The 27,666-nt window shown below is 45.4% G+C and overlaps 1 protein-coding gene across 1 annotated transcript in view; it reads right to left on the minus strand.

Moving 5' to 3' along the window:
- CGAS (cyclic GMP-AMP synthase) overlaps window positions 1-25,803 on the minus strand; it is a 77,307-nt gene extending 51,504 nt beyond the window's left edge. The window contains exons 1-3 of the mRNA XM_088470521.1: window positions 25,639-25,803; window positions 20,434-20,659; window positions 7,419-7,667 (exon numbers count right to left, since the gene is read on the minus strand). Coding sequence (XP_088326647.1) covers window positions 7,419-7,667; window positions 20,434-20,659; window positions 25,639-25,782 — 619 coding nt within the window. The 5' untranslated portion in view covers window positions 25,783-25,803. The remainder of the gene's footprint in view (window positions 1-7,418; window positions 7,668-20,433; window positions 20,660-25,638) is intronic.
- Window positions 25,804-27,666: the final 1,863 nt, after the last annotated feature.

Here is a 27,666-nt window from a genome sequence, read left to right on the forward strand (position 1 = left end):
GTGGGTATGGCTAGTGCAGCACAAGAGGCATGGTTAATGTTGCCTATCATTTTAATACATTAACATACAGTGCCGGTTCTAGACGTATAGCCAAGGGGGAAAATTTCCATTGGTGCCCCCCTCCTCCATCTCATGCCACCCCCAAGCTTACCAAAAAATAATACCCAAATAATCAGCAGGGCGGCAGAACCCAAGGAGACGGTGCTGTTGTAGGCAGTAGGGAGGATATAACGGTATAAGGGGTCTATTTACTAAGCCATAGATGGAGATAAAGTGACCGGAGATAATTTACCAGCCAGTCAGCTCCTAAATGCCACGTCACAGGCTGTGTTTGAAAAATGACAGTTAGGAGCTGATTGGTTAGTACCTTATTTCCATTCACATTATCTTCATCCAAAGCTTGGTAAATAGACCCCTTAGTGAGGGAAGGCAAAGCACATAAGGGAAGAGGGCCCTGCTCATGTGAGCTTATAGTACCTATGTATGTCAGGTCAGTCCTCAGAAAGGGGTTGGGTATGAAATCCTGCCGGCTGTATAGCCGACGGGTGTAATGCCGATGCTGAAAGCCCGAAATACCAGAATCCCGGTGGGACAGGTAAGTATACTAAACCTACCCTTCTCCCCCCCTAACCCTAAACCTTCATTGGTGGTGCCTAACCCTAAAACTCCCAAGGTGGTGCCTAACCCTAAGTCCCTCTGGGGGTGCCTAAATTCCCCCTTCCCGCACCCTAAACCTAACCCTCCCGGGGTTGTGTGTAACCCTAGCCCCCCTTCCCCTAGCCTAATCCTAACCCTCTCTGGGGGGTGCCTAAACCTAACCCCCTCCTCCCCATGGCTAACAGCTAACCCTCCCCGCTTATCTATGCTTGGGAAGCCATCTGTCAGGATTATGTCGTCGGGCTAAAGATAGGCGTCTGTATTTAGACATGAGTTGGGATTTTGACACCGGGATTCTATCAGACGGCTTCTCATGCATCGGTATTCTAACTACACCCCCTCAGAAAGTACCACACACGTTAAAGGCAACAATCTCTAACTCAGTAGTAATGTAGAAGCCAGCTTAAAAACAGTAGAAAAAAGAATACTGGAGATTTAGATAAAATCAGGTTATCTATAAATAATAATAAATAAAAAGTGGGCATCTTCCCAGACAGAGACAGCGAGCAATACTGGAACAACTCACACAAACAGCCATGCCTACAAATCACTGTATCATTCATTTTCTAAAAACAGATTTCTCAGTCCATCATAAAGACGAGAGGAAACAAGACAACACACAATATAACCTTACAGACAATTTTATAACACAAAATTTTCTTTCTACACAGCTGGTACATCTATTTTGCATATATATGCTGTATGTACGCAATGGGACTACTGTATATAAAAGGAGTTCCATAGTACTCATTTCATAGCACATGGGCATCATGTATATGGGCACAGCATGGGGTCCCTGACATCAGGGGCACTATAGGGGTTGCTAAAGGGTCTATGGTACTGTACTGCAGGCAGGGACGCTGTGTATTTTAATTAAGTCAGATTTGCAGGGGTCCGGGGAGGGTCTTTCGTAATGGGATAGAGGAGCAGCAAGAGACCGATGGAATGCAACAATAACATGGGGCCAGGAGCCTATGAAGGTCAATAGTGCAGTGTGAAGGCTGCATCTGGAGTAGCAAGGGGATGGGATGAGGGGTGTTAGGTTGATACATGGTGCCAGGACTGATATACACATCAGATGCTTTTGTATATACCCCTAGCTATACCCAAGCATTGCACTGATCGTACACATCCTGCTGCCCTTGTACCCTCAGCTATGCCCAGGCATGTACTGAGCACACACATCCAGCCCCCAGCTATATGTGTACCCAGCTATACATAATATATGTGTCCCCAGCTATACCTGGGCAGAGGACCTTCTCTCCCCTCCCACCACCTCCATTACGGAACTACTCTTCTAATCTCCTTCTATCCCCTTCCCCGCCCTGCCAGCACTTACTTAATATAGGACTTATTCTAGCATCTGTGTGGAGATTCTAAGGAAGAAGAGCCTCCAGCACAGCTTCAGTCTTATCCACTTTACAACATGCACATGGAGGACCGGGGCTGACTAATGCCACAGCCAGGGAAAACCTTTCACCGGTTTCCCCCGGCCAAAGCATTACCCCTGATGGCCAGGGCCGTAGAGAGCGCTGGCAGGCCCCGGTAAAGAGGGGGCATGGCCAAATCGCGGGAGGCGTGGCCATGCCCCCTTGAAGAAAAAAAAAAATTTGCTGTGCTCCGGGGAGGGGGCACTGTGAGCCCCTCAACCCGGCGCAAATTCAGAGAGGGGGGCGATCAGTTTGATCGCTCCCCCCCTCAGGCAGAGGAGATAGCTGTGGCTGCTGCTTAGCAGCCGCTAGCAATCTCCCACATGCTGGGCTACTGCTGGAAGCCTGGGCCCGGGTAAAGTGTACCCACTCCCCCCCCCTCTCGGCGCCCCTGCTGATGGCTAGTCAGCCCAGGCTGGGGATCCCTGGGGAGGTGGGCCCCCCGATAAAGGGGTCTCCTTCTCCAGGGCACCCCAGGCCTAGGCTGATAGCCCGATTTTCGCGATCTGCACATGCGTAAAAGCCACAGTGTGCGAACCAGTCGTTGCGATTGGGAAGAAAACACAGCAAGTGCACAGACTGCCCGCAAGATTGAGTGACAGATGCCGTTTGTGGGTGGTGACGGGGGAGGTCAATGTAAACGGGGGAGGGGTGGTTCCAACGCAGGCGTGCCTGAGCGTCAAAACGCCATTTCAAAGGCATGCATAATTAAGACCCAACGTCATAGTACATATCACATGGCTTTTTAAAACACTGCAGCACTCGCAGTGCTTACGGTAGGGTATGGTCAACCACAAGCGCTGCGTATGGTTCTGATGGTACTCGATGTTACCGATTGTTGCATACACTTCCTGGAGATGACGTGTGTTACGTAGGAAAAGACAGGCTGGTGGGTGGGTAAATACAAACTGCAATCGCACGCCAAGCCATAGTGGGCGTGCTAATGTCTTGCTGTGCGATCGCGGGATTTATATGGCAGGATTGAATATGGCAATACTTTGTAAACAGGCGAAAACCGCACATCGGCGAAATTTTTTCGCCGATTGAGGCTTTTCGCCTCTAATTGAATCCAGCCCTATATGGGCTCTTATGGAAATACATGAGTGTATAGGTGATTATGACTCTGGTATTGGTAAGAAGCCTGAGGCAATTTGGGGTTCATAGGAGGTTCCAGAAACAGCATGTGCTACATGAAAGGGCTGTGGTGAAGAGAAAGCACGCGCTTCAAGTGGGAAAGAGGAGAGGAGGCTTGCAGGACTTGGGGAGAGGAGGAATAAGGGGGAGCGTCAGCTATGGCGAGTCAGTCTGCTGTTCCCTTCACCAGCGCTCCCTTCTTGCACTTACCGGCGCTGCTAATAGCGGATGTAGCAGCGGCCGGGAGTCTGTGGAGGCGGAACATGAGTGGGTTGGTGTTCGTGACAGACAGGTGTGTGTCTAGGCCCCGGACTGTGTGGGAGTCCAGGGAAAAGAGTAGAGATGGGCAGATTGATTCACTGTACTGAGTTGAGCCACATTGCTCAACTCAGTGGTTTGTCTCGAGACAGTGTGTCGGGACACGGCTCTTTAGAGCTGTGGGAAGCAGAGGTGTTGGTGTCTCTGAGTGAGTCGCTGACATCCCCCTGTAGCTCAGCACTGCAGATCAAGGTTCTACCCTGACTCTCCTGAGTCAGTGCACTCCCCCCGAGCCCTGGCAGTAGCAGCGCCACTCTGAGTGAGTCGCTGACAGCTCCGCCCCCTACACTGCGAATCCATCCGACCTGATCACACTTCTGCACACTGACTGTAGAAGTATAATCAGGTCGGAGCAGCAGTGTAGGGGGCGGAGCTGCCACTCACTCAGGCTCCCACTGACAGAGAGGCTAGAGAGGTGGGTGTCTTGACACACCAATCGTTGAGTGACTTGAATCATTCGAACATCTGAATGATTCGAGTCATTGTGTTGAGACACTCACTCACTAGCCATCTCTAGAAAAGAGGCGACAGTAGCATCAGCATCTGAGGGGCGGCCCGGCAGTTGTCTTCTCACAGACTGGGTCAGCTGAGCGGCTGTCAGAGAAACTGCTAGCAGAGAAAGCAGCGGCTAAGTATAGTGGAGCTGGTGGGGGATCACAAAAGAGGAGAGTCACTGCAGAATTACTGGCAGTGAGTAATATTACCTGACCACACTACTATAGATATTCTGTATAGCACTGCTGATGTCCGGTCATAATAACTACCTAATAATCACATCAGCCATACTGCAAATACGTTACACTGCTCTTCTCGAGGGCTTTAATTAGTTGCTGTTCTGATACAGCCAACTAGTAAACCGTGAAGAGACTATCATACTGCATAGGTGTTGGAGGTAGTAGACTAATAGAAACTATTATTAAAAAAAAGGCCAGTCTAATAAGATATAGCAACATGCCTCTCTGAATAGACCCCTGAAAGGGTCATCTGGGAGAGAGAGTGGGCAGACACAGACCTCGGTAGGATTTAAGTGTTACTGGAGCAGCTGAGATTTAATAGAGGCACAAGGAGGGCTAAATAAAATCAGCTAGGAAGATTGGTTTGAATTTATATAACCAGAGCGCTGCAGTAAAACAGACCTCCAAAGTGAAAGCCAAAGTTATTACTGAGTGGCAGAGCGGTAACTAGATTTTTTGGTGCCCTGTGCCAGAGAGAGCATTGGCGCCCCCCCCCCCTTCATTTTTTAAATAGGGACATAAGATAGTGCACTTCAAAGAGGGCCATGGCCTCATGGGGAAGGGTCAGGGAAGAGATAGGAGAGGCCAGGAGATGCCAGGGATAACAGAAGAGGAAGCTACAAGTGAGAATGATAATAAGCAGGAAAATTGACAGACCCAAACAGTGCCCCCTGCCCTGTGCCATGGCACTGGTCGCACTACCCTAGTTACGACCCTGGTGGCAGCTGTGTTGACTTAACAAGAAATACTGTAAAGAAATAGAAACACATGGTACAGAGTATCTGATGCATGTATAAATAGAAGTTGGAGATTAGAGAAGCATTGTAACACTTAAAATCTGGTTCCTGATATTGTCTTTCCAGATCCTTCATTTGGATAATTTAATATTACAGACTATACAGACTATAAAAAACACTGCATCCTGTACCTGTATGACATCTCTGAACCTTATATACCAGCATAGAGAACATCCCGGAATAAGGATAACTAAATGGAGAAAAGCTGTTATAATAAAACGATTCAGAATATGAACCATCTCGGATTATACCACTTATGCCCATATTCAATTTGAGGCAAAATGTCGGAATCAGCGATAATTTATCGCCGATTACGTCATTTTCGCCTATTTCAAATATCCCCGTATTTTTACATTGACTTTTCGCAGGTTCGGAAAGTCAATGGAAAAAAATGGGGATATATTTTCGCCTGCCTTTAGCAGGTGAAAAAAAGTGCAGAATTGGAGTTTAGGGGTGCAGGCTTAAAGCCTGCACCCCTGGGAATGTCATATAAAAATTAACAGTGTCAAAAAAAAGTTACAAAAAAAAATCGGGACCCCCCAAAAAATTTACTTTAAATTTGGGGGTGAAAAAAAGAATAGGGAAACAAAATTCCAAACTAATTAAATTAATTCTGGTAGGGTCCCCAAGTATGCGGCAGGTGTTTTCTTCATTGCGCAGAGTAGTGGCAGGTGCATTTTTGCAGAATTTTTAAAATTAACTTTAGGCACTTAAAAATATGCTTACCCCCATTTTCATGTACCCCAATTTTGATGGGACCACTTTTAAAAACGAAAAAAAAACCTAAGTGCTCTTCTGCATCATTTCTTCAATGTCGGGAAAAAAACACCTGCTGCGGCTATTTAAAAACCCGACTTTCTTCTGCAGGCAAAAACGGGGGTACCCATAGTAAACCCCGAGGTCTGGACATCTTTAAGGAAGTCCTACAATTATTTCCTGAAAATTCCTGTATTTTTTCGCCGATCCAAGTTTCGCCGGTTCCCGATTTCGTCTACTTTGGAATTGAATACGTGGAAGAGCGGGCATGCGCACGATACTTTTCCGCCAGGAAAACAGGTGAAGGAGGCGAAAAGTCCAGCAGGCGAAAAGTCTGGACTTTTCGCCTAAAATTGAATACGGGCCTTAATTGAGGAGTCACATAAGACATATTTCTGTAAAGAAAGTTGCAAAAGTGTACGGCAGGAAAACAAAAAGGGACATTTATGTTTCTGGACATCTAGTTTCAGCTACAGAGGACTTGGACGATAAAGACTTTCAACACTGCCGTCAAAACAAACCATATCTAGAATAGTAGCTTCTGGAGTTTCAGTTAATTTAAATAATATAATGTATGTTATGAATATGTGTAGTTAGGTACAAAGAAGGTACAGTAAACTAAAGTTGCTAAGGTATAAATATATATGTGTGTGTCATAGAAGCTTAGTAGAGGAAGCTAACCTGAGCATTATACATAAAGAATAATATTTATGTATTATTGTACATTCCATGAGTCCCATTTACAAACGAAATAAAAAACCAGCAACAATTTTCGTTTAGTATCACTGTGATACAAACGAAAATTCCACTGGTATTTAGTAATACTTACCCCTCCGGCGAGGTCCCGCGAAGTCCAGCGGAATCCTCGTCCTCGTCGAGGTACTCAGCCGGGCTGCTGGCAGCCTAACGCTGCCAGCAACGGGGCTCCAGTGTCATGCACATGCACGACGGTCCTTCTGCGCATGTGCATGACAGGGACACCCGGCAGTACCTGGAAGGCTTTGCTGAAGCTGGAAAGGCACCGCCGGGTCTCCATTGCCGGCAATTGGTGCCCGCATCGCTCTCGCCATCTAAAAGATGGCGAGAGCGATGCTGTGCAAACAGCTGTAATCTAAGATTACCGCTGTTTACTAAATACAGAAAAGCGGCATAACCCCTTTAGCAGCCGCTAATGGGGTTATTTTTCATTTGTATATGGGACCCCATGTTTTATAACTAAATAGAAAAAACCTTATAACAGGCTACTGTGACATTATTTTTACTTGCCTGAAGGTGTCCTGAAGCAATGCGAAGCTGAAAGAAAAAGAAGGTACAGATGGTTTAGCTGATTTATATCAGCAGACGGTAATAAAAGTTAGAATATAGGATTGTATGTTGTTCAATGTAATTCAGCTCATACAATATTACAACACATAATAGCTAACTACTAGTAGGTGTGATCCATTTAGGCTTACCTAAGCGAGCCTAAAGTACTGAACCTTAGTATAATAGTAGCTTGGGTGGAGGCACTTTCCATAACATCTAACGGGAGGTTAAACTAATATCACAATAATGTAGGGACCTCAGACAATCAAACTGATCAAAATTGTTACCTGTGTTATATTCCTGTGTCAATGTCATTTGTTTAGGTACCATGGAGAATGGTTCTCTCCTATATTCTTGTGTCACCTTAGTGCCTAGCCAGTTATCGATCTTCATTCCTTCTCCTGTTGTATCAGGCCATGGCTGATTGAGCTTAAGGGCAAGAACCAGGTCCACTGATATAACTCCAAGATTTTCTCCAATGAGAAGAGTTACCGCAGGACTTGAAGGTTCATCCTTCTTTAATTGTACGTGCAAACCTGGTATAACAATATATATATACACACTTTATTGTATCCATATAATGCTACAAGCTAGTAGTGTTGCACCTCGCACAATTAGAGCCTCATTTAGAGTTGCATGCATTTTATGTTGAAAAAAGCTCACACATAAACTAAGTCTGAACAAATAACACAATTATGTGTGTATGCTGAGCTCACTTCTCTAATCTCTATGAACTACATTGTTACAACCAGTGTCGGATTAAACCCTGTGGAGGCCCCTAGGCAGTCGAAATCTCAGGGCCCCCTTGAAATGCTTCTTTTATTACACAAAACAAACATTAACAATTATTAATGGTATCAATTAAATTGTTGTTAATGGGTACATTACATTAATACAGTATTTTCTCTATAGAGTTTTTAATGTAAAGTTTTAGTTTTTTTGAGTTTATTAAATTTTCTATTTTGATCGGTTGTCGCAGGGCCCCTAAAAGACACGGGCCCATAGACCAATTTCTACTCTACCTATTTGGTAATCTGGCCCTAGGTACAATGTACTGTAGTTAATAGAACTAACACTAAGGCCCGTATTCAATTAGTTTCACACCAGCGATACTTTTTCGCATGCCGGAATTTTTGCCAACATTGCGTGTTTTGGCCGCAGAAATTTATCGGGTGTGCCCCCGCTATTCGCAGTATTCAATTCCGAAAGATGCGAAAACGCGTCACGGCGAAACTCAAACAGGCGAAAAGTGCTGTCAGAAATGGGGAAATCAGCCTGATACCCCCCAAAAGATGCACTAAGATTGGGGATCAATGTAGTTGTCCCCGATTAGCCCTAATGAAGCTATTTGGGGTACTTAAGTGCTGTAAATTTCTTCTAATTAGCTTCTTTGCATAAGTGGTGAAGAATAGCATTAAGCAGTTTTTTTTGGTGAAAATAAGTAGTCCAATCAAATTTGGGGTACTTGAAAATGGGTGCAAGCATGGTTTAAAATTGCTAAAGTGAGGTTTTAAAAACATATAAAAAACACACCTTCAGCAAACACCTGCAATCAAAAAAACACCTCCCCCATACTTGCAGATTCCCCAAAAGTCTATTTCACTACTTTTTATGTTTGTACCCCAACTTTATACTTTTTTGCCCCCATTTTCAAAATAATTTTTTGGGTTGTTCCTCACTATTTTTAGTGATTTTTGACGTAGTGCGGGGTTGTCCCAAGGGTGCTGAGTGGTTTCCCCACTTTTTTCTCCACCTATTCAGAGGTGAATCTTTTTTGCCCATTACAAAAATAATCGGAAACTAATCGGAATTGAACACGGAGATAAGTTACCGCCTGGCGAAAAGTCGCATTTGGCGATACTTTTTTGCGGATCTTGGCTTTTCGCGGCTAATTGAATACGGGCCTAAATGTTTGATTTGGGCTTTATACCAATGAGAGCAGCTCTAATCTAATTAGTAACTGGTAAGCCAGGAGACTTGCGATTCGCGACTACGCTCCCACTAAAGCAGTATGCATTGTCTATAGGGTTTTTGGTTAAAGTACTTGATTTCTTAACACATCTAGGGCAGACTAGATAGGCCAAGAGGTTCTTATCTGCTGTCAAATTCTATATTTCTTTCTTTTTTTCTTACCATGGCAATGTCTGTGCTGATGACCATCATTATTTGCATGTATCTTGCAATGGGTTTGAGCTCCTGCAACAACCTGAGAGGCGTATTTACAGCTGCCTCCCCAATTAACGTGCTGCAATTACTTTAATAAGCCCTTACAGTAAATTCAGTGAGCGTGCCTGTCCCTTCCACCTCTCTGTGCCTCTTTTAAGCATAAAGAGAAGTACAGTAAGTGTAATGAGTGGCTGAGTCTGCATATTGACACTATCATATGTGTTTTTGGTATGTACAGACTCCTGTGTTTCTCCTTCATCCACTAGGGGACACTGAAGTCTGAGTACAGTGGGGTATAGATGTGGGATAACCGGGAGCTGGCACTTTAATAAATTTGAATAGTAGCTAGCTCCTCCCCCTCTATACCCCCCTACAGGTCAGTCTAAATTTTGTGCCAAGGGAGCTGGCTGCACTACAGAGTTCTCTGTTTAAATTATAGATCCGCGATCAGCATATGAGGACACAGACAGGCAGCTCCCTGCCCCTGACTGTCTGCATCGCTGGAGCTGCCGAGAGACCCCACCACAGCTGCTTGCGGTGTGCGCTGGGGTCTTAAGCTACAGAGACCACTGTCTCTTGGGGGTACCTAGACGCACTGCGTGCGGCGCACGTCACGGTCCCCCACTAGCACACCCGCCACCGGCAGCACTCGGCAGCAGCAGGGTTAGTAACTCCTGGCACCCTGAATAGCAGGGTGGCCAGGAATACTATAAGGCGTGCATCATAATAGCAGCCCGCTCAGCGCTGTAAACGGGCGCCAGAGCGGGGGGTGGAGCCTAACGATGAGTTCTGCTCCTGCCTTCCGGCAACCCCATCGTTTCCTAGAGGATGGCGGCCATTTTAAATGTAACATGCTGCTGCAGACGCTGAGTACAGCGGAGAGACTGTCCTGTCTCCGGATGTGAGTACACAGTGGGGTCAGGCTACTGAAGAGTCATTAAGACTGTGTGTGCACAGCCATTAATAGCACATTTACATTGTGTTTACACAGCGTGCTGGTCATTGTATCAGCGCTGGCTGGGCTGGGTAAAAGCATATCCTTCTATGCCCTTGGGGTCTATTCATCAACACTAAATTAATGTTTTTAAGGACATTTTCCTTAAATAACGTTATTTTAGTATTCATGAAGTATCTTATCGCAGGAGATATTACTGATATCTCCTTGTTAAGTTCCTCTGCGTTAATTTCCACACTCCCCATACATTAGTATGGAGATATGGAAATTGTGGTATTCATCAAATTCCAAAAATTATGTATTTTCAGAATTTGATGGAGGTACTATCCGCCACTGAGAGGTGGCGAATAGCAGGTGAAACTTACCTGCTTCCAGCTGGACTGGTCATGCCAGAGAAGCTCCCGCTATCTCCCGTGGTCCCAGAGGCAGGGGTAGAGCCACTTCATCTTCCTCCCAGCAGTTAAGCCTCCAGCATGATGCGCTCCCTTCTCTCCTGGGGGACCCCAAGGTGGGGGCCCACTTTTGCAATTTCAAGCGTCAGCAGACAAACTGTTTGTTATACAAGCACGGTCAAAGCTTCTATTCCAGCTTGGTTGTAGTTCCCAAGTCGGACGGTTCAGTGTGACCATTCTGAACCTGAAACATCTCAACCTTGTTTGAGGAACTTCAGGATCAAGATAGAGTTCCTGCAGTCTGTCATTGCAGGTCTCGAGAGGGAGGCCGTGATTGTACAGTGGTTAGTACCCTTTCGCAGCAACCTCGGTTTGCTTCCGAGTCACGGCACCATGCCTATCTCCACATTCCCATTTGGTTTCATCAGGCAGTGCGGGACTCTCAATTTCAATTTCACCCTTTGGTCTTTCATCAGCACTAAGAGTGTTCACGAAGGTCAGGGCTGTAATGATGGCCTTTCTTCGGATTCAAGGTGTCACTATCATCCTGTACTTGGACGATCTATGTCTCAACAATTACGGCAGGAGGGATAGATCCTGAATTTCCAACAGCCTTCTCAGCGTCTGCTTTTCCTAGGGATGTTTTTAGATACGGTGGAGCAGAGGGTGTGTCTTCTGCAGGAAAAAGACACCTCCATCCAACAACGGGTGTGATTGATACTGTGCCATCGCAGGGTGTTAGTACACCTGTATATTCCTCCTTTAGAGAATATGTTTGCGACCTTCGACTCCATCCAAGATGGGAGTTCCATACCAGTCCATTCCAACTGGACCTCATCTCTCAGTGGTCAGGGTCCCACCTTTTTTCTTCACCAGTGAGTTCAACTGTCACCCAAGGCTCGAACTTTTCTCCTTGGTGGCTGAATTCCTCACTCTTACTGGCAGGCAAGAGGTTTGCAATGTGGGAATGGATTCTCCTCCCGACAGACGCCAGTCTGAGAGGATGGGGGGCAGTGACTCGGGGAAGACACTTTCAGGGCCGCTGGACTCGACCGGAGGCGGTACTGCCCATAAGGATAAGGGCAGTGTTATATACTCTTCAGATGGCACAGCCCGTTTTGAAGGGCCATGCAATCAGAGTGCAGTCCGACAATGCCATGGATGTTGCGTACATAAACAGACAAGGCGGCACCAAGAGTCGGTCCGCCATGAGGGAGGTAAGCCGTTTTCTTCTCTGGGCAGAGGAATTAGCGGTAGCAATATCAGCGGAAATTGGGAGGCCAACTACCTCAGTCGACAAGACATTCATCCGGGGAAATGGACAAACCACAGGTGTTTCAACAACTGATTCAGCGTTGGGGTCTTCCTCAGGTAGATCTCATGATGTCAAGGTTGATCCATCAACGGCCTCTCTACTGCTCACGGACAAGAACTCCACAGGATACTCTTACAACTCCTTGGAGGTCTCATTTCGGTACCTGTTCCCTCCACTCCCACTTCTTTCTCGTGTGCTTCAAAGAATCAAATGAGATAGGGTAAAGGTACTCATGGTGGACCCACACTGGCCCAGATGGGCGTGGTATTCCAACCTATGTCTGCTGCTGATAGACGACCTGTGGCCTCTTCCTCTGCAGAAGGACCTTCTGCACCAGGGTCCATTTATCCAGTGGCGTAACTAGGGTATTTGGAGCCCAGGGCAAAATTGAAAAGGGAGCCCCCCACCCCAACAACCCGAGATGTGCGCGCGCCGAAGGCGTGCGCTGGAAAAAATGGGCGTGGTCACTTAAAAATGGGGCGTGTCAACATGACACACCCCTTTATTTTCACGCTGAACATTCCTATCCATATGCACCTTAACCCCAGTAGTACCCCTTATACAGTACCCCCAGTAAGCAGTTGTGGTCCCTCTTATGCAGGCCCATAGTAGTGCCCCTTATACAGTATCCCCAGTAGTGGTCCCCCTTATACAGCCCCCAATTAGTTCCCCTTACTCAGTACCCCCAGTAGTGGCCCCCCCAAATGCAGTGCCCCACGTAGTGTTCCCCCTTATGCAGTGCCCCCAGTAGCAGACCCCACAATGCAGTGCGCCCAGTAGCAGTCCCCACAATGCAGTGCGCTTTATATGGTGCCCCCCGTAGTAGTCCCCCCCTATGCAGTGCCCTTTATATAGTGCCCCCAGCAGTAGCCCCCCCATGCAGTTTTCCCAGTAGTGATCCCCTTATGCAGGCACCCTGTAGTGATCCCCCCTATCCTTTTATAATGCCCCCAGTGGTAGTCCCCCCCCCAAGCAGTAGTACCCAGTAGAGTAGGTCCTCCCAATGGCGCCCCCAGTAGTAGCCACCCCTCCCCCAGTAGAGGTTCCCCCAGTAGTAGCCACCCCTCCCGCAGTAGAGGTCCCCCCCAGTATTAGCCACCCCCCTGCCCCGTTGTGCAGATAGGTTTAAAGAAAAAAAGAAAAAAAAAAATATATATATATATAAAAATATACTTACCTGAATCTCTGCTCCTGGTCCTTGTCGCGACGCCACTCCCGCCCGGGCTGGCGCGCTCAGCATTATGGGACTGATGTCATGACGTCATGACGTCAGTCCCATTACCCACTGCAGGAGCCGGACGGAAGTCCGGCTCTTGCAGTGGGTGCTGTAGCGGTCAATGAGAGTCTATCTGACTCTCATTGGCTGCTGTTTAACACACGCATCGCCGCCAGCGCTGGCGGCGATGCGTGTGTTATGCACAGCTTGGCGCTATTGGGCAAGCACTCAGGGGGAGGGAACGGGCTCAGGCGTGCAGCACAGGACCGGCGCTGGAAGCCTAGCGCCGGTCCTGTGTAAATGTGTAGCGCTGACCGCACTCATTGCGGTCGGCGCTACACTGGCTAACTAGGGTGGGCGGGCCGGTACCGTGGCCGGCGGCGCCTCCCCGCCCCGCCGATCCAACGGCGCCCAGGGCAAGCACCCCGCTCGCCCTGCCCTAGTTACGCCACTGCATTTATCTATAAGAACTTAAAGCAGATTAGTTGACGGCGTGGCTGTTGAAAGGGTTATCCTAAGAAGAAGAGGTATCCCTTCAAGGGTGAGTCCTACTAGGCTGAGGGCTAGAATTGGAAGTTACGTCTAAGCACTATCAGCGTATATGGAAGGCGTATGTATCTTGGGGTGAACGCAGGAGTTCGCCACCGTCAGAATTTATGATAGCAAGGCTTCTTCTTCTTTTTCTACAGGCTGGTTTATCAGCGGGCCTTCGTCTGGGATCTTTGAAGGTTTAGATTTCAGCTCTGTTGATTTTCTTTCAAAGGAGACTAGAATTATTACCGGATGTCCAGACATTTCTACAGGGGGTTTCAGGTTACAACCTCCGTTTGTACCTCCTACGGCCCCATGGAATTTGGATTTAGTCCTCTCCTTTCTCCAGTCTTCACTATTTGAACCTTTACAGACTGTGGAATTTAAAATTTTTAACTTGGAAAGTGGTTCTCCTTTTGGCGCTTGCCTCTGCCTCGGAGCTAGGGGCGCTTTCTTGTCATCCACCTTACCTTATTTTTCATGAGGATAGGACTGAGCTCCGTACACAGGGGGTCATTCAGATCCGCTCGTGAGTGGCAGTACGCTTGCAAGCGGGTCGATGTTCCCCCACTGTGCATGCGCTCGACGGAGGGAGCTCCGTCGTGCGCATGCGTGAGACCACAGCGAGTGACTGGCTCTCCATCGCTCCGGGTCTCGCACCAAAGGGGGCGTGCTGTCGATGTTGATTGACAGCACGCCCCCTTTGGTGGGCGTGCCGGGGGCGTGCCTGCCAGATGGAGGAGTTCCCATGGGAACGCCTACCGTCTGAAGCCGGCCCCACTGACATCACTAGTGATGTCAGTGGGAGTGATTTTGGCTCTGATAGAGCCAAAATCACTCCAGGGCTTGCGGCAGTGAGACCCTACCGCAGGGTCTCGTCGCAAGCCCGATGGTCACGATGGTCAAGACCACCGCGACCATCATCATGGACGCTCACTATAGCTGTGGGTGGTAACCCACAGCTATACGAGCGTCCATGAGGACACTCCAAAAAAAGGTAGGAGGGCCCTGATTCAGAGCGAGCGCTCTGGTCAGAGCGTTCAGCTCTGAATCAGGCCCTCAGTTATCTTTTTTTTACCTAAGGTAGTGTCTGCATTCCACATCAACCAACCGATTGTGGTTTCTGTGTTTTAAGACGTTTCTTTGTGATCCAGATCCCTAGACATGGTTCGGGCTCTTCAGATTTATGTTGATAGGACAGCATCCCTCCGGAAGTCGGATACGCTGTTTGTTCGATATGATATGGCACGTCCTGGTGGCCCGGCTTCAAAAGAGTCTATTTCAGGATGGATTCGTCTGATTATCATACAGGCCTAGTTGGCTGCATCAAATCAACCTCCTACTTCAATCACAGTGCATTCTACGTGCTCGGTGGGTCCTTCGTGGGCGGCTGCCCGCGGTGTTTCCCTAACTCAGCTTTGTTGGACGGCCTCTTGGTCAGGCCAGCATACTTTTGCAAAAATGTTTCCCGTTTTAACATGGTTGCGCCATCTGCTTCACAGTATGGCCGTGCTGTTTTGCAGGGTTCTCAGCGCTCTTCTGCCCGGGATGTGAGCTCTGGGACGTCCCCACTGTACTGAGACTCCAGTGTCCCCTAGTGGATGAAGGAGAAAACAGGATTTTGGTACTTACCGATAAATCCCTTTCTCCGATTCCACAGGGGACATTGGATGCCCACCCAGCGCTGTTCCACCTGAATTCGTTATTGCTCTTCCAGGTTTGGACAGATGTTTTCTTCAAGGTTTCCTTGATTTGTTTGCATATATGTTTATTTGTTCAGGTATGTTCTAGCTTCTCTTCTCCTCTATGATTTATTTTCCAGCTCTCCTTGGGCACAGTTTATTTAGACTGACCTGTAGGGGGCTTTAGAGGGGGAGGAGCTAGCTACTATTCAAATTTATTAAAGTTCCAGCTCCCGGTTATCCCACATCTATACCACACTGTACTGAGACTCCAGTGTCCCCTGTGGAATCGGAGAAAGGGATTTATCGGTAAATACCAAAATCCTGTTTTTGCACAAAAAAAATCTTTTATGTCCAACTCTATATGAATCCCTACATGCTTAGATGTAATAACATCTTCTATGTACAGTGTTTATCACACAGTGTAAATTTTAGGTCACCATCAAACATCATAATCATCATTGTCACAAGTAGTAGATTACAATTGGGATACCAACATCTGGAAAGCTGCCCATTGGAATCCCGAAGCTGGAAACTCAATGAGGGACTAAAGATAGGCGTCTAAATCCCAACGCCTATCTTTAGCTCGACGCCGAAAACCCGATGCCCAGCATCCAGAACGAAGGTAAGCCTGGGCTTTGTAGCTGTTAGCTGCAGGGGTGGAGGGTTAGGGTTAGGAGCCCCAGGGGAGACTTAGGGTTAGGCACCTCCTGGGGAGGGTTAGGGTTGGGGAAGGGGAAAGGGAGGTTAATGTTAGGCACCACTGGGGGGAGGTTGGTGTTAGGCACCCCAAGGAAGGATTAGGTTTAGGGTGCTGGAAGGGGGATTTAGGTTTAGGCACCACAGGGGGGAGGTTAGGGTTAGGCACCTCAAAGGAAGGGTTAGGTGAGGGAGGGGAGAGTTAGGATACTAACGAGCCCTAGTCGGGATCTTCATTGTTTGGCCTTCCACTGTCAGTACCAATTCCATTAAAATTACCTTGACCCTGGGCCCCCTGCTTCAGCTCCCACTATCCCCACTGTAGAATTTATTAATCCACAGAAGAAAAAATACTTCCAAGAGATAAAAATAATGAGACTTATCTTAAAACTCCAGAGCCAGCAGGAGTACAGGTTGAATATCCCATATCCAAAATGCTTGGGACCAGGGGTATTTTGGATATCGGAATATTCCGTATTTTGGAATAATTGCATATAATAATGAAATATCTTGGGAATGGGACCCAATTCTAAACACAGAATGAATTTATGTATTATATACACCTTATACACACAGCCTGCAGGTCATTTTATACAATATTTTCAATAATTTTGTGGCTCAGACAAAGTTTGTGTACATACATGAAATTCATTATGCTTCATATACACCTTATACATACAGCCTGATGGTAATTGTATACTTTATTTTTTTTAATAATTATATGCCTTAAACAAAGTTTGTGTACATTGAACCATCAAAAAGCAAAGCTGTCACTATCTCAGTCATGCTAAAATAATTCCGTATTTCAAAATATTCTGTATTTTGGAATATTTGGATATGGGAGACTCAACCTGTACAATTCCAAGAGGGAGTCCAGATATATGTAGTTCTATTGATCTGGGGATGTTCCAAAGTTCTCAGACACAGCATGGGGGGGCCATCCATACTGGCTCTGGCGTTTTAAGATAACTGTAATTGTATTTATGTCTTGGAAGTATTTTTTGTATTAATTAATTTGTGTTATTTGTAATGCACTAGGTGTATACACTGTTTTTTTTTTAATTATCTTCATGGTAATATAGGCCAGACAGAAATCCATATATACAGCATCTTAATGGTGGAGCAACTGGAATACAAGAAATATCAGAATCAAATGTGTTCATAGCAACACTTTGAAAGGGCCCCAATGCTTCTAGGAGATACCTTTCTCTGCTGCAGTTGTTCATTTTGTGCCCCATAGTAGTGAATTTGTTAATGTTATGACCTACAGTAGTGCCCTAGTTAATGTTATGCTCAATAGCAGTGCCCTAATAGCAGTGCCCTAGTTAATATTATGACCCACAGTAGTGTCCTAGTTAATGTTATGCCCCATAGTAGTGCCCTAGTTAGTTTTGCCACAAAGTAGTGCCCTCGTTGATGTTATGCCCCATAGTATAGTTGGAGTACAGATTCTTCTCCATGTGCGGTATAGACACTGGGCACTAGGACCCAGAGTCAGCAGGTAGGTGCGATCTCTGACCTGAGACTATAGTGAGCATGAGCAGCTGCAGCCATCTTCACTGTGCAAAAGTGCCACAGTACTGCACACAAGTGTAATCCTTAGCTCCCTGAGGTGAGACCTGTATTACCTGCTGTTAACCCCTGCTATAACTGCTACATACATACTGTGCACCATAGTTACCACTCTATTAATTCTGGCATCACCCACTGTTACTCTGTTACCTGCTGTTACCAATAAACCCAGCATCGTGTTTAAGGATTCTGGGTGGCCTAACAGTCACTTTCACATCTGCTACCACCCTATTGGTATCACCCAAAGGTACCACCACAATAGGCTATATCAATAGGTTATGGACCCAGGCTCCCACAATGTGAAGTAAACAAAAAGTTTGAATCAGCATATACATAAAGATGCACAGTGCAGCTGCAATCATGACCTTCACCAAACTGAGAGTTTTAGAGAATGATGCCAGCGAATCGCCCACTGCGATCGGGACTGTGGTTGCAACAACTACGCAGACCCATCGCATGAATGATTGACAGGAAGTGCCGTTTGTGGGTGGTGATGGGGGGGTGGTCGGGTAAACACAGGCGTACCAATGCGTTTGAACACCGTTTCATGGGCATGCATAAATTATCCATTGCAATGCCCTACGCAGCCTGGGGCCTCATAATGCGCACTGAAGTTCGCAATTTCTGAGTAAGATATTTAATATGGTTCAAATAATGGCACTTAAATTCACATATGCAATCAAGTCATCAAAATAAAATCTAAATAATAATTGTAAAATAATACTTTCCTTTTCCTTCTGACACAGCCTTAAAGAAGAGCCATAGCGCAAAACGCGTTGGTGGTGAAGTGTACTAGGTGTCAGAGGAGCCTGTTCCAGGAGTCGGTGACTTTAGATGCTGAGTTGGAGGGGTTCTGGAGCCTTTAATCCACTGGTATATCTACATGAATCTATTGCACTTCACTCTGGTAAAAGCCTCCATTCTATACCCTTATGGAATGTGATTATGTGTTGTACAAGTTGTTAAATAAATTTATGCTATAAACTATATCACACAATGTTGGAGATTTATCCTCCTTCATATTGTTTCATGTATTGAAAAACTTGTGTACAAAAGGACGCTTGATGTGATTAATAAACATTCCTTTTCCTTGTAAGTTAAGTCTAAGTTGTATTTAGATTTTATTTTGATGAAGTGATTGCATATGTGAATTTAAGCTCCATTATTTGAACCATATTATATATCTTTGTTATTTTGTTTTTGGGTGAAAGTTAGGTTTCAAATTGGGCAGCTATATCATTCACTTAGAGAGCACCAGACTGTGTTCTCATATACCATTTATTGTATATTGTAATTCCTGAGTAAGGTCAGAGCTTGTGTAAGTGTGTGTGAGGCTGCAATTGTACTTGATTGTACAGATGTTTTCGCACTCTTGCTAAACAGTACGTATGTGTGTAAGTAAAGTGGACATCCTTATGTAGTGCTGCTGTGGCATTGCGAGTGAAAGTAATTAGCATACTATCGTAGTTTAACTGTGTGCTTAATCACAGTTGCGATCCCTAATGAATCAGACCCTGTGTGTTGTATTTTTGTATCTCTCTTCCAGGACAGTTTGTTTCAAGGCTGAGAGGAAGGTGATATCGGGGCTTGTGGCTGCACAGGATAATTCCAGGTTTATAACAGGGTTCACCAGGGCAATGGAATTAATCCATTTGGCTAAATTTACTAAGCAGCACTTTTAATAACCCCAGTGTCAGCCACTGAATTTAAAGGGCTAATTATATTCCATTAAAAAAACATGAGTTTTGTATTAAATATAAAATGTCTACTATATGTTCAGTGACAGAAACCACTGATGATGAAGTATCACATCCTATTTATGTTTATAATTAAAGAATATAGGGCCTTATTCAGATCCAGTCGCAAGCGCTGAGCGCTCGCAACCGGGTCGATGTTTGCCCACTGGGCATGCGCACGTCGGAGCCTGCTCCGATGTGCTCATGCATGAGACCCAGCTAGCGACGGGCGCTCTGTTGCTATGGGTCTCGCACCAAAGGGGGCGAGCTGTCGATGGTGATTGACAGCTCGCCCCGTTTGGGAGGCGGGCAGGGGGGGTGGCCGGCCAAATGGAGGCGTTTCCGATCAGCAATGATGTCAGTGGGGAGCTTCCTGCTCGATCAGAGCAGGAAGCTCCCTGCGGTTTGCGCTTGCCAAGACCCAACCTTAGGGTCTCGTCGCAAGCCCCGATGGTCGCGATGGTCCTGACCATCGCGCCCATCAACCTGGTCGCTCGCTAGAGCTGTGGGTGGTAACCCACAGCTTAGCTAGCGACCAGGAGGCCGCACTATGGCCCTCATTCAGAGCGACCGCTTGTATCTAGCGATCGACTCTGAATGAGGGCCATAGTTTGAATCCCGGCTTTCGGGATGCCGAAGCTCAGAATGCCGGAGCCGGAATCCCAACAGCAGTCAGAATCCTGGTGCTGGCATCCCGAACACTGGCATCCCAATGGCATCCCAAGTAGTAGGGTTAGGGGGAGGGTTAAAGGTTAGAGTTTGGCACTAGGGTGGGGAGGGTTAGATTTAGGCTGCAGGGAGGAGGTTAGGTACCAGAGCGGGAGAGTTACGTTTAGACTGCAGGTAGGGAGAGTTAGGGGTAGGGTTAAGATACTTACCGACAGGTGTCGGTGCCCTAACCTTGTCGGGATGCCGACATCCAGATTCTGACTGGCGGGAACCCGATTGGTGGCATCCCCTACTCAACCCATAAATATATGTTGCATGCTACTTCCAATACCCAAGCATAAATGTACACATTAAGTGAAACAACCTTACCTGGCATTGGGGCTCGGAATACCTCACTAACAAGCTTTCTGAATTGGCGTAAAATATCTCTGGCTGAAATATTCCCATCCTGATCGACATATTTAGCCATAAATGCTGGAATTGTTTGTCTATAAGCAAGTATGTAGAAACCACCAAAAACATTGGTCAGCTCGATTGTTTGGTAATTAGGGATAGAGATTTGCAGCATGATGTCAAATTCATTTGGCGTTATAATCTGAAAAAAAAGAGGCTATTAAAACATTTCATGACTTATCGTACATATAGACATTTCTGCTTTCATAATCATCTGTTAGTATGAAATAACGAAATGAACAAAGAAAGGGTTAAATGGAATATTCAACTTCTTCCTGACTTCACTATGAAACCCAGGATTAGGGTCAGGACATACACAAGTATAGAATATTTTGAAAAGCCACCTACTGTACTGTTGTATGGCAGATTGCAGGGTCTAGTAGACTGTTCTTCATTTCACCATCTCATCTTTATCATCTTCATCTTAATATGTATAATACCTATTGATTCAGAGTTGTATGTAATTTGCATCACTGCTGCATCTTTGGATGCAACACTGATGCAAAAAAATGCTAATGCAGGAGGAGCTTGAAGGCTAAAGACGCCCTCTGCTGGCACTGCAGATCTGAGTGCTGCGTACGAAGACACACCATCAGATCACCATTGGGCAGCCATCAGCCATCTGAGTAAGCTTATATTTGGTCTCTATATTTAAAATATAACCTTTATGTCCATATATTAAAATCATTACAATTAAATTAAAACATAAATTATGCACAACTGGGTGAAATATTCTTAAATTTAAAGTAAAATAAAGATAAGTTGTGAGGACTGTTCAATAGACAGATCAGAGGAATGATAAAAAAAGGACTTATTTGTGGTGACAAATGCCAGTATTTATCCTGTATGTGTATTGTGTACTAAGGGGAAGCAGTCGGGAAGCCGACAGACGGAATCCTGACCGCCAGCTTCCCGACTGTCTAATCCCGGCAAGGGTTAAATGACAGGTGTCGGGATCCCGACGCCTGTCATTTTACCTACGTTGTGAGACTGACGATTGAAGGTAAGCCGGGCGCCAGACGCGGACAGCTGCGAGGGGGGGAGGTTTAGGTTAGGGCTCCCGGGGGGACTTAGGGTTAGGCACCCCCCCGGGAGGGTTAGGTTTAGGCTAGGGGAAGGGGGGGTTAGGTTTAGGCACTTAGAGGGGGGTTAGGGTTAGGCACTTGGGGGGCAGGTTAGGGTTAAGCACCCCTAAGGGAGGGTTTGGGTTAGGGGTGTGGGGTTAGGTTGGTTTATACTTACCTGTAGCGCAGTCGGGATCTTCACCTCTGTCGGGCTTCCGCTATCGGAATTTGAATCATACCTATCCGTACTAAGATCTTCCACTAAAAATTATTTATTTTGTCTTCAATAGTTCCATCATATCATCTCTCTTATAACTGGCAACTGTTGCCAAACATTGTAATAAAGATGTTTCACAATATCTGTTCTGACTTCCAAAGCTCAGTCACTGATTCAAGATGAACAGCCTACTGAATTCGTTAAAATATGTCCAGCATTGTAATTCATTCCTTATTCCATCTCGCTGATTATGCCTGTCTCAGTTTTAACTTTTGCAATTATTGTTTGCACATTATTTTCATATTGTAATATTGAATTGTATTTTAAATTGAATACAAGAGTCTGTATGCTTTTTTTAAAAGATTGTGTTTTTATGAACACTCTGTTTCTATTATAGTCATATCTGAAAAAAAACTAATATTCTAACTGTTGTATATAGCCTCGGAACTGCGTATGGCATTGCAGCGGCTAATTTATGCATGTCCCTGCAACGGCATTCAAGCGCACTGGCACGCCTGCATTTAGCTGACCCCCCCATCACCTCCCCCAAATGGTATTTCCTGTCAATCAGTCTGTGATGGGTCTGCGTACTTACTGCGATTACAGTCCTGATCGCAGTAGAGTCTTCGCGTATGTGCACTGCGATGCATACGCAGAACGCAATAATCGCCCGATTGCGTGCATAATCGCAATAGCGATCCTTGCTGAATCAAGCCCATGGTGTCAAATTTTTAGGTATAGTTCGTAAAATACTCCTATATTTCTGATAATGTCCTCTAGGGTTACTTACTGTTTAAAATGTAGATGGCAGAGAAGGTGAACCATGTGGGATGTGTCTGTCACTAGCAGGGATGTGCCAGGCTGGAGAGGCGCCACTGCCGCTTTCTCTACATTCCGGGTGCATGCTGAGATTTTGTTACCAGCGCCACCTTCTGGCTCCCGCAATGTGTGTAGGGAGAGATGTCATGACAGCTCTCCCATAGTGCTGAGCAAGAAGAGATGTCGGACAGCAGCGGGCACAGGTGCAGGGTTTCAGGTAAATATAGTGTGTCAGTGTCATTATGTGTAAGGGACATTATTACTGTGTGCCATTATGTGTAAGGGGCACTTCTACTGTGGGCATTGTGTAAGGGGCACTACAACTGTGGGTATTGTGGAAGGGGTACCACTACTGTGGGCATTGTGTAAGGGGCACTACTACTGTGGGCATTGTGTATAAAGGGTACTACTACTGTGGGCATAATGTGCATAAGGGTCAGTACTGTTGACATTGTGTATAAGGGGTACTACTACTGTTGGCATAATGTGTAGAAGGGGTAGTACTGTTGCATTGTGTACTGTATAAGGGGCACTACTGTGTGTTGTAACATAAGGGACACTACTATGTGGTGTAATGTAAATCAGGGGCACTATGTGCAGTGTAATGTGAATAAGATTATGTTACTGTGTGGAGTAATTTGAATTGGGGATACTATTGTGTGACCACACCCCTTCCTTGTGAGTCCACACCCCTTTTGTGTGGTGTGCGCTGAAGGCGTGCGCTATCCCTTTATAAAATCTGGGAGAGAGGGCACAAATTTAGTTTGCAGGGGGGCGCGGAACACTCTAGCACCGGCCCTGGTGACTGGAAAGACAATGGGAGACAGAGGGTGACAAGGAGAGGCAGAGTGTGACTGTGGGGAGCTTGTGGGAGGGTGACAGAGAGAAAAGTGGGAGTCAGGGAGAGTTAATGGGTGGCGGGGGAAGGCATAGGGTGATGGAGAAAGGTATAGAGTGGCAGGGAAATACAGTGGGAGACTGGCAGGCAGTGGGTGACAGGTGGAGGCAGTGGGTGACAGAGATGCAGTGGAAGGCAGAGGGTGATGGGGAGGCAGAATGTGGCAGAAGAGGCAGTGGCAGAGCGTGTGTGCTGGGGAGAGAGGCTGTCTCCAGCTGAGCTGCAGCAAACTCCTCTCTCCCTGCCCAATGTGCAGTTGATCCAGGCCCCTCCAGCAAGCCAGGGCACAGGTTAAGAGTAGGGATGTGCAGGATCGGATTAGTTTGGATTTGCATGCCGGGTTAGGATTTTTCCCTCCAAAAATCGGGGCTCAGAAAGAGGCAAAACGTCATCTTTCATGGACAAACATCATCATTCCTGGACTTGTCCGAATCCGAACCCGGCGTGCAAATCCGAACTGATCCAAGCCTGCACATCCCTAGCTTAGAGTACCCTATCTCCCATCTTGGCACTCCTGGATGTGTATATAGGGCGACAGCGCCTTCTGACATTTTTACCATGTATCTACTTCTGCCGCTGTTGACAGCTCAGTCTGTCACTTTTATTCTTCTGTGACTTCTCTTATTGGTATTCAATAGACATATTCTGACTTTGGTTGTGTTGCTTTGCACACACGGAGGTTTCCACATGTTTGTATGTGGTTTTATTTTACTTACAGTGACAGTGTTGTCCACCATATTTGGACCATGTCTCATAGATTTATAACATTAGGTGCACTATACAAGCTGCAGGCTGAAGCATCATATACAGTACATAAGTTTTGGAGAGGACCCCCATTTTTCCAGTATTTGAAATTTAAATGTGATGGCTCAATATACTGTAAAATGAAAGCATAGAACAAATAAACTATTGAAGACTAAAAAATAAATCATAGAATTTTTTAAAAAATAAAATGTAGTGTCCATTTTTGTCTCATCAAAGTAGCTACCTTTTATAGAAATAACCACCGAACACACTCATATCACCATTTCTACAATGGAAATCAATTATTGGTTGGGAAGTTCTTCCTAACACTGTTGCATAAATGTGTTGCACCCCTTTGGTTCTTGGTGTAAGTCACTCTATGCAAATAGATGACTGGGGATCCAGCAAAAGAGCCTCAGGCCATCACACTGGGCGGTGACCATGCAGTTGCACAGAACAGATGCGTCTCGTGAGTGTCATGGCAGTGTTCTACTAGCCCAACTCTCGTGTTTATTTGAGGTATCTGAACACTGATAGGATGCCTTTTCCAGATGGATCTTCCAGCATGTTGTTGTTGCAAGTACTAATAATGACGGAAAGAACATTGGGTGGAGTGATACCCCAGAATCACTGACAGTCTACTGCCGTACTGCGTGCGTAATCACAGACCCTTTCTGCACATACACAAATTCCGGAACATCAGTAACCTGCAATCAGCAGTGCTCACTGAATCACCCACTAAGAAAGTGGTTCCCAAACTAGGTGTGTCAGGGCACTTCCAGGGGTGCCACTGGTTGGTGGTCTGGGACCAAATAAAGATCAGTGTAATAGGCAAAAGTAGTGCTTGTGGCTGCCAATCAAAAATGTGTACAAACAGAAGCACATCTCTATCCACCACCCAATAACTGAAGCTTAAGGTGACAGATAAGCACAATTTACATAATTTTATATTTTTTTATGAAATTCTCAATAAAAAATGATAGGCCTAGGGGAGTTGTGAAAAAAATGCCCATACTCTAGGGTGCCGTGATTCAAGAAAGTTTGGGAACCACTGTCCTAAGATGTTACCACTGTAATAAACAAGTCAGCAGTGTGTGATAGAATAACTTATTAAACAATTTGGCAGAGAATCCGATATATAATAATGTAGGCATGTAAATTTGTAATCTTGTGTGTAACTGTATAATGTTATTTAGGGCAGGATGTACAAAGCAGCGCATCTGGCATTTTCAGGGGTTTGACTGCATTTCTACCCTTAGTACATCCTGCCCTTTATGTTCTATCTCATATGTACGGTGATACGGAACCCATGTTTCACAATATACAGTAAATAAAAGGTAATACTAATGGTAATAATAATCAAAGTATGGTATTCTTACCTTGAGTTTTTCATAGTAGCTTCCACTAGAAAATATTTCTATTTTACTGAAAAACTCATCATTTTTTAGATGGTCAGATGTCATAATTGCATTAATGACCTTTCCTATTATATCTGATGCATTAGAAACGTCCTTCTTCTTCATTCCCAATTTCTCCAACACATTCTTCAGACTTCCATGGTTTACGGTATTAACACCTGTTGGATATCTGGCTGCCATTTCTTACGTGCTCCTGAGTAATGTGCAATTGCTAAAATCACATGCCAAGCGCTTCCTTTTATAAACAGCTCTCTCTCCTCCCACGTAGGTGAACACGAAGAAATAAAACTGAAAGTGTTTGTCGCTAACCTTTTCACTGCCAGATGCTACGTAGTGTTTAGGAACAGCACATACATACATAGCTGTATGGTAAATTCTGGCCACCCCTTGCAGGAACAAAATAGAATTTGGGTGGGCCCCAGAGTAAGTAACTTTTGGGGGCTCCAGTAAATAAAATGAATTGTTAAAATTATATAGTGATACTGTTGTATATCAGCCAGCATTGTGCTTCTATTTGCTAATCCTTGTTGGCAGATGACATGACATATTTTGAAAAGTAAAACACTATATACAGCTGTTTACAATTTTATTGTAATAATATAACAAGTACCAAAACAGATATGTATAAGACTTCCACATATCACAGGAAGTATTAAATAAGCTAAAAAATATATTTTTATTAAAGCAACGTGTGTTACATACAATATTGAAAACACAATGCATATATCATACATTGAAAAAATTAATTTCAATATGGCCCAATACAAACAAGTCAAACAAGGAATAAATGAGACAATTGTACAACTAGATATATAACAATGAATTGTCACAATGGCTATCTAAAACATAGGGAACACAAAAGATAAAAAGGAAAAATTAGGTGTTCCTATATATACAAGAATGTTAAGGAAATTGACAGTTGCAAGCACGTTATATGTAATGACAAATAAACATAATCAAAGCACTATAGAAAAATAGAAAAGTATCAAACATGCTCCCCCCTCCCCCCCCAGGAACGCACAGTGACAGGAGGATCACCCTCCACCATATGTAGAAGATACCAAGAGGTATTGCACAGAGAATTGTGAACTTGTGTTTGTATGGCCAGCGCCAGGGTAGCTATGAAGTTTTCTCACATTTTGAAAAACCTCTGTTTTTACCTCTTTTTCCAGCATAATCGCCCCCATTCCATACGAAAAAGATAAAACTTTGGCCCTGATTCAGAGCCGCTCGCAAGCGGCCGCTCGTTCGTTCTGACCGATGTTCGCACACCTGCGCATGCGTACGGATTTTAATACGCATGCGCGAACCAGTCAGTGCGGCCGAAAATCGTTTTTTCGCTATATAGCGAATGCCTGCTATTTTGATTGACAGAAGGAGGCGTATGTGGGTGGTAACAGGGGAAGGTGCTTGAAAACGGGGGTGTGGAATTCGAACGCAGGCGTGCTTAAAGGTCAAAACGGGCGTTTTAAGGGAGTGCATAATTAATACAGCAGCGTAATTGACCACGTCACTTGTTTTTTTTTTACTCAGAACTGCTCGCAAAATAGCGGTTGAAAAAAACAGCCACAAGAATAGCGAGCAGTTCATACGCTGTTCGATGTACTCGATTAATCTAATAAATAGCGGACATGACGTATGGTGCAAGCGGCAAGGGGGTGTATTTTTCAAAATTAGAACCGCAAGTTTTGCTCGCTCGTTCAGACTTAGAGGCGTGAACAGACTGCAATTAGCGAACGGTTCATTTGAATAGCCACCCCTTGTTTTAGAACGAACGACCGCAAATAGCGAGCGGCTCTGAATGAGGGCCTTTGTTTTAAAAAGGGAGATATGTGGGGGCGTAGGGTGTATCCACTCTTGAAGAATCGATTTATGAGCTTCTGCACTGACTGCCAACAGCAACCGTCTGCTTCCCTTTAATAACCTAAGAGTAAGTGGGAGAATACCAAACAGTGCCCACTCTGGAGTCAAGGGCAGATCATTTACCAA

This window comes from Taudactylus pleione, unplaced genomic scaffold (genome assembly GCF_031769625.1).
Source record: "Taudactylus pleione unplaced genomic scaffold, aTauple2 ptg000015l, whole genome shotgun sequence".
Classification (NCBI taxonomy): Eukaryota; Metazoa; Chordata; class Amphibia; order Anura; family Myobatrachidae; genus Taudactylus; species Taudactylus pleione.